Source organism: Aythya fuligula, chromosome 17 (genome assembly GCF_009819795.1).
Source record: "Aythya fuligula isolate bAytFul2 chromosome 17, bAytFul2.pri, whole genome shotgun sequence".
Taxonomy (NCBI): Eukaryota; Metazoa; Chordata; class Aves; order Anseriformes; family Anatidae; genus Aythya; species Aythya fuligula.
In genome coordinates this window covers 9,435,399-9,441,761 of record NC_045575.1, presented here as the reverse complement: position 1 = coordinate 9,441,761, position 6,363 = coordinate 9,435,399, and the positions used below count along the sequence as shown (strand labels likewise).

General features: G+C 54.8%; 1 protein-coding gene across 2 annotated transcripts; it reads right to left on the bottom strand.

Annotated features, from left to right (window-relative positions):
* Positions 1-1,837: 1,837 nt before the first annotated feature.
* On the bottom strand, positions 1,838-6,047 carry LOC116496077 (derlin-2-like). Of its 2 annotated transcripts, none has more exons than XM_032198956.1 (7): positions 5,936-6,047; positions 5,772-5,837; positions 5,581-5,654; positions 5,032-5,125; positions 3,910-4,105; positions 3,399-3,489; positions 1,838-2,807 (listed from the first exon to the last, which is right to left on the bottom strand). In XM_032198956.1, the coding sequence occupies exons 1-7, from the start codon at positions 6,026-6,028 to the stop codon at positions 2,696-2,698; spliced, it is 726 nt and encodes a 241-aa protein (XP_032054847.1). In that variant the 5' UTR covers positions 6,029-6,047; the 3' UTR covers positions 1,838-2,695. The 2 variants fall into 2 exon arrangements, with proteins under 2 accessions (XP_032054847.1, XP_032054849.1); XM_032198958.1 differs by having other exon boundaries at positions 5,772-5,834.
* Between the last annotated feature and the right edge of the window lie 316 nt (positions 6,048-6,363).

Genomic DNA, 6,363 nt, shown 5'->3' with positions numbered 1-6,363 from the left:
AACCCTTTTTTCTGTGAAAATTGCAGCTGGAAGACAGTGTCTCTGAACTGGTACAGAAGTCAAAGACTGCACTCACAAACTGAGACTGCAGCTTCTCTTCAACAAGTGGCTTTGCTGTGGTCACTAGCAACCCACACAGCTGCCAGTTACAGCACACAGTATCCAAAACAAAGTGCATGGTCTTGAATACCCTTAGCACTGCAGCGTCAGGATTTTGCAACCCTAGGCACCGCTTGTTTCCCTGGAGAGCTTAAATCAAAATTCATTGAACTTAAAAAAAAAAAACAACAAAGAATCTATCTTGGTGCTGCAGTACACCAGTTCTTTGATGGAGTTCTACCCTTCACTCCAAGGAACTGACAAGCATTGCAAGCAGGGAAGATCTTGCTGGCAGCCTGACAGCTTCATTCAGGCCTCTATGATAAAGCCAATCAGTTTTACGATACTTGCTTGTCCACCCACACTACCAGCACAGTCAAAATCTGTTTTCTGGCTTTAATTTATCAAGTTTAGACTCAAGTAATGCAGAGCCAGTTCTGATTCCTGGGTAGGAGGGAATTTCCAGATATTGGCTTGCAGAAATCAAGAACTTGTAGTTTAACAATTAATATTATTGCAGCCTTAGCCTAGACTCCTGGGCCAGAGTGGTATGCTGTCCCTTACTGCAGAGGGTGAAAGGACAGTTCAGTGCATGAAACAAAACCTGGGATTCCTGCTGCCTCCCATGCAGAAGGGGTTTTTCCTTATGGACATTCAGAACTTGAGTTCTTCCTGAGAACACTTCAGCCTCTTTTTGTTATGATCAGGTGCCTCTTCTGCTAAGAGCCTCCTCAGGGAATGTGATCAAAACAAGTACAAAACTGCCGTAGCCTTAGACCTAGCATCAGGCGTGCATATTTTGCATTGCTGTGAAGCTTGCGGTTAAGTAACCCTAAACTTCACAATGAGGTATGGACAAAGGCACACAAGCATGAGAGCTTCTGTAGGGGGCTTACGAGCACCTCCCTCTGCTTCTCAAGACCCAGAGAAGCTGTGGGAATTTCCCCTCCAAGCAGCCAGAGACAGGACAGGAGAGTCCAGGGGGCCAAGTCCCAGAAAGATGAGAAGAGCCTGCTTTGTCCGAGAATCACAGCTACCAGGAAACAGCTGGGAGCAGCTTTCCCACCCTGTAATTACAGCTCCTTAGTTTAATTCTAGCCCCCACCAAGCACAGTCCAGCTTCTGCGTTTCACAGCTGCAGTTCTGCAGGCCTTAAAGACAAAACTTCCAGGGCCTGAAACACCAGCTGTGCATTAGGTCATGTGGAAAGCACACAGCAAGCACTTGTCTAGTCTGAGGCCACTCAGCCCCTGGTACCTCTCTGGCTCCTAGAAAAAGGTCACCATCTGTGTGCTGCTTCCATTCTCTTCCTAGAGGGAAACTAAGCACAGCAAAACAGCTTTTTTTTTTTTAAATAAAAAAGCTGTTTTCATGGGAAGCCCACAAGGAAGGTAAAAGGAGGGTGGCTGCATTTTTTTTCCCCCCCCATCAATCTTCCTTTGCCACAGGGCCCCTGTATTGTGTCTACCTGGATGCTGGTTACTCACATTTCTGTAGCTTCAGCAGTGGCTTGCAGGCAGGCAGCTGAGCAGAGAGCATGGTTAACAGCTACCCTAAGATACTCTGCAGATTTACTCAAGCTTCTGGGGTGGGGTAGCAGCACAGATGCACTAACCTAGCAAGAATGATCAAAATCCATTTAGTCCAGCTGTGATGTTAGACTAATTTGTTTAGTTTCTTCTAAAATCCAGAGGCTCCATTCCAGAACTAACAAATGCAGCAAGAGTGGAGTTACGGGCATGTTTAGGCAGCCTTTATTATGAGTGTCAAGTGCTACTTCCAGTCAGACTACAACGAGCTTCCAGCCTTGTTCCCTCTCCCTTTTCCAGGCATCCCTTTCTCCAACCAGACCTTACTGTCCTTCTCATACTCTGCAGTACTGCTTACTGCAGAGGGGAAGGACATCTTACAGCTAGATGTAATCTTGCCCATAAGAATAAGAAATAAAGTAAAAAAAGCCATGAGCAAGCAGCTTGGCAGTTTTGAGCAAAGTCCTGATGAGTAGTGGGCCCTAGCGACCTCTGTCCCTGGCAGAAATGGACACACAACTGAAAAATAAAGACTTTAATGTAAAGACTTTTTGGAAACAACAGTGAAAGAGGGTGGGGGGCTTAGAGGAATGGAAGAGGCTGAGCTGCATTCCACTACGGCAGGTTTTTCTTTGGGGACCTGGTTGTGCTTACACCATGGCAAGAAGTACTACTTGGTCAGAAGCCCACACAGATGCCTCACAGCAGTGAGAGCAGAGATCAGTCTTTGTACAGAGGGCAGAAGTGACTTGGCACACAGCAAGTCAGTAACAGCAAGAGAACGAGTAACTGGTTTAATGCCCCGCTTGATCCTTCTCCCCCACCAGGTAACGGGAGCCATGGCAGATTCCAGCCCTTGTCCCCACGACACCTCCGTAAGCGTTTGTCAGTTCTCGTGTGCAGAGCTCTGCGGAACCGCTTGGCAGGACAGGACGATGGGTTACCCACACAGACAGTGAAACAGGACACGGCAGGGTGGCGGCAACGAGTATTATTCCAGTGGGATCTGGGGCACAGCATAAACCCAGCTGGAGGAGAGGAATCTGGCCGCAGAGGCATCCTCCGTGTTACTGGGGGGGCTGCTGGTTCAGGTCCTGGTCTCCAGGCTGGTTTTCCAGACGATCCTCAGGGAGGGGGTTATAGTTGGGATCCTCTTCAGGTGTGTCAAACACCATCTTCCTGGCAAGGGACGTGCCCATCCCACCACGCAGGCAGGTTAGGAAAGGGAACTGAGGACAAACGGAACCCCCAGCCCCCCGAGAAACATCGCAGCCCCTGACACAGCCTGGCTGCACCCAGCAGCCCCCGGCCTGCTGCACAAGCACCGGCTTCTCAGCAAAACATGCAGCAAGGGCAGTACCTCAACCTCAAGGACAGCTGTGATCCCCAGCATGCAGCAGAACATGTTCTGCTTTCTTAAACCACAGGAGTGCTTTAGAAAAAAATAAAGCAGAACTGCCTGCATCCAACACTTCCACAAGCAGTGAGAAGGCTCCAGCTCAGCTAGCAACACTTTCAGTACCTGCAGCTGCTTTATGTACCCTGTGTACCCACGTGTAGCATGCAGAGTGCCAGGGCTTGCTGCTGCAAAGGCAGAAGCTGCCGAGCTGGGCTGCTACCAGCATACATTGGGGTCCTGGGCTTAGCATAAGGCAGCAGCAGGAAGAGTTAACAGCCAAAACAAGGTTACCCCACAATGCAACAAACCAGTTTGCTATGGAAGCACTGCAGCAAACCCGAGAAAACAACAAAAAGAACAGCTTTACTTACAGAAAGCTGGGAGTCAGAAGCAACTTCTTTCCTCCAGGCTGGTTGGGGAAAACATCTTCCAAGAAGTAGTAGATGTGACCCACTGCAATCCCTGGGGAGAGATATCACCCAGGTCAGGCCCAGCCGCACCTCCCTGCCTTGTGGGGCCAGAGCTGCTGGGAGCTTATGCAGCAGAGCTCCAGGAACCCCTCGACTGGATACCCACACCCCCACACCCTAGCTCCTGCCAGATCCCTCCGTGCTGCAGCAGCAGCAGCCTGGCTGTTTGCTGTGATCATGCTTTATGTGGGTGCAGAGGCAGGTGAGGCAGAACCAGACAGCCCCAGAGTGGGGCAGAGCTCCCTGCACTCAGCTTCTGTCCTGGGTAGGACAGAGCAAAACGCAGGGCACAGAGCTCAGCCAGCTCACTTGAGTAAACCCACATCTCAAATAAGATGAAACCAAGAGCAGAACTGGCAGCGCTGTGGCTGCAGAGTGCCCTCGTCCCCAGCTCCCACTGGCTGTGTCTTACCCAGCAAGTCAATGATGATGGAGTTGCCCAGGAGCAGAGAGAAGCCCATCAGGACCCAGGGCAAGAAGGGGGCCTGGAAGTTAAGGAGCCCGAAGAAGTTCATGCGAATGTAAGGGTTCCTGCGACTCCACACGTACACCAGCATGATGGTGAAAGCCTGGCCCAGGAAAAACAGGCTGGCAAAGAGACCAAATAGCTAGCAGCTACCGAGTCAAGGAAAAACCTTCCCTCCAGGTGCAGGATGCATGTGACTAGGAAAGCCACAGCTGAAGGCAGCAGGTCAGTGTGCAGAACACTACCCAAACCCTTCCTGGGCTGGCTGAGATGTACCAATCCCCACACACACCCCATTTCCCTCCCTGTACCTCACAAGACACTCAGCAGTGGTGTGTCCACATTGCTCGTTCCTTAAGCTGCTTACTGAGGCCAGGGAGCCCAGTCCTCTCTACAAAGAGACCATCAGGAGTGGCCTTCAGGGACAGGCCTTCACTTCGTTACAGCACCTGTGAGCTGGTTCTGCATACAAGCCACACGTGGCGGAGAACCCATCCTTCTGTGGAACAGTTTTAGGAGAAATAGCTTTTGCCATTCACAGCCCCCTTTATCCAGGGCACAAACAGGTAGCCAGAGGCAGAAAATTCCCATTGCAGTTGGGCTCCAAATCCAGCTAAGGCCAAGCACGTGGCTGCTCAAGCAGCTGGACACTGAGCAGGCAACAGCCAAGCATGGCCAGCAGCCCTGAGAGCTCACACAGCTCCACACAGGGCTCCAAGGGGAGAGCAGGTCTTTAACATAAGACAGCAGCAAGACGTTCAGAAGAGGTTGTATGCTTGTGAAGGAGATATTTTCCCCTATCTAGACTATTTCATCTTACAATAATCAAACTTCTTGTGATGGGGACATGTGACAGCCCCTCCAGCCAGCAACAGGTGGGCTCATGGTGCCCAGCACGCTGATGGCAGATGGCACACAGGCATTCTGCTCCCCATGCTTACAGCAGCATGTTCTCCATCACAGCCGTGGTTCAGTTTTCTACACCCACCTCGCACCCATCACAGTGCATAACACTATTCACAGCGTCTCAGAAGAACCCAGAGGGCCTCAGCCAGCTCAAAAGGATACTGTCATGAGAAACCCTCCGAAGAGGAACATGAAGACAAAGTCAGCTGTCCTTCCGCGGAAGGAGCCTTCTTCTAGCATGCGGCAGTACCTGTACCTGAGGGCAGGAGAGAAGGGAGGGGTTGCAGTATAGGAAATTAACAGCTGGTCACCCCGTGTCCCCAGCGTGACTTCGGGAACCGGCCAGCTGCAAGCCCTCGTCACAGGAAGCCAGCAGCCAGGTGTCCAAGCCCCAGAGCACAGCTCAGCAAACTCCACCTCGCGCTGCTGACCGCAGGGGAAGCAAACAGCAGCTGCTGCGCTGCTGCCAGCCTGGGCTCAGCCCCAGGGCCAGGTGCTGCTCCCCAGCACGAGCTGCAGCCCCCCACACGCTGCTCCGGGCTGGGGGGCTGCGGGCACGGCCGTGGCAGCCTGGGGATGGCTGTGGTCAGAGCCAGGGCGTTGAGGGAAGCCCCCAGCCCAAGAGGGCTGCCGAGACAGATCAGGCAGAAGAGGGCTGGGGGGGACCACACATAAGGCAGATGAGGGAGCTGCACTGCGACCAAAGGATACAGAAATATCATGTTGAAAAAGAAACTGAATCCCAGGGGCCCGAAAAAGAGGAAGTTGGTGACCAGCCTCCAGACCTGCAAGAGAGGAGAGAGGGGTGCGAGGAGGACGAGGAGGGGGCGGCGCGGGCCCGGCACCCCCGGGGCCTCCCCGGAGGAGGCAGAGGCCGAGCGCGAGCCCCCCGCGGCCCTGACCTGCAGCTTCCTGAAGATGAGGTCGGGGTTGAAGTAGAGCTGGAAGGGCGTGAGGAGCTCCAGCTGCTGCGGGGACACAACACAGCACACACAGCACAGCGCGGCTGGCACCGCCGCCCCAGCCCCTCCCGGCCCCCCCCTCCCGGCCCGTCCCCTCCCCTCACCACGGCGGCGGTGGTGAGCACGCAGGCGGTGGTGTAGGCCCTGGTGACCGCGGGCACCCCCAGGTACTCCTGCGCCAAGCCCGCGTAGGCCATGGCCGCACGGCCCCCACCCGGCCCGGCCCCGCCGCGGGGCCTTTAACGCCCCCCCCCCCGCGCCCCCCCCAACCCGTCGCCGCGCGCACGCCCCCGCCTCGGCCAATCGCGGCGCGGCGGGCGGGGAGGGCCGGCCAATGGGAGCGCGCCTCGTGCCGGCTGGGTGCCGATGGAGAGGGGATGGGGAGGGAGGGGAGGGGGGAGGGGGTCACGTGCGGGAGAGGGGCGGCCAATCAGCGGGGGGAGGAGGGGCGTGATAGGGGCGTGACAGGGGCGTGGTGAGGGCGCGCTGGGGGCGTGGCGAGGGGCGGGGCCTCGGAGCGCGCGCTGCACGT

Bases quoted from the DNA above. Each gene is read 5' to 3' on its own strand.
- LOC116496077 (XM_032198956.1), bottom strand. From the start codon at position 6,028: ATGGCCTACGCGGGCTTGGCGCAGGAGTACCTGGGGGTGCCCGCGGTC. The intron at 5,655-5,771 runs GTCAGGGCCGCG...CCTCTCTTGCAG, and splicing joins TCATCTTCAGGAAGCTGCAG to GTCTGGAGGCTGGTCACCAA. The intron at 4,106-5,031 runs GTATCCTTTTGA...GGTAGCTGCTAG, and splicing joins TCGGAGGGTTTCTCATGACA to CTATTTGGTCTCTTTGCCAG.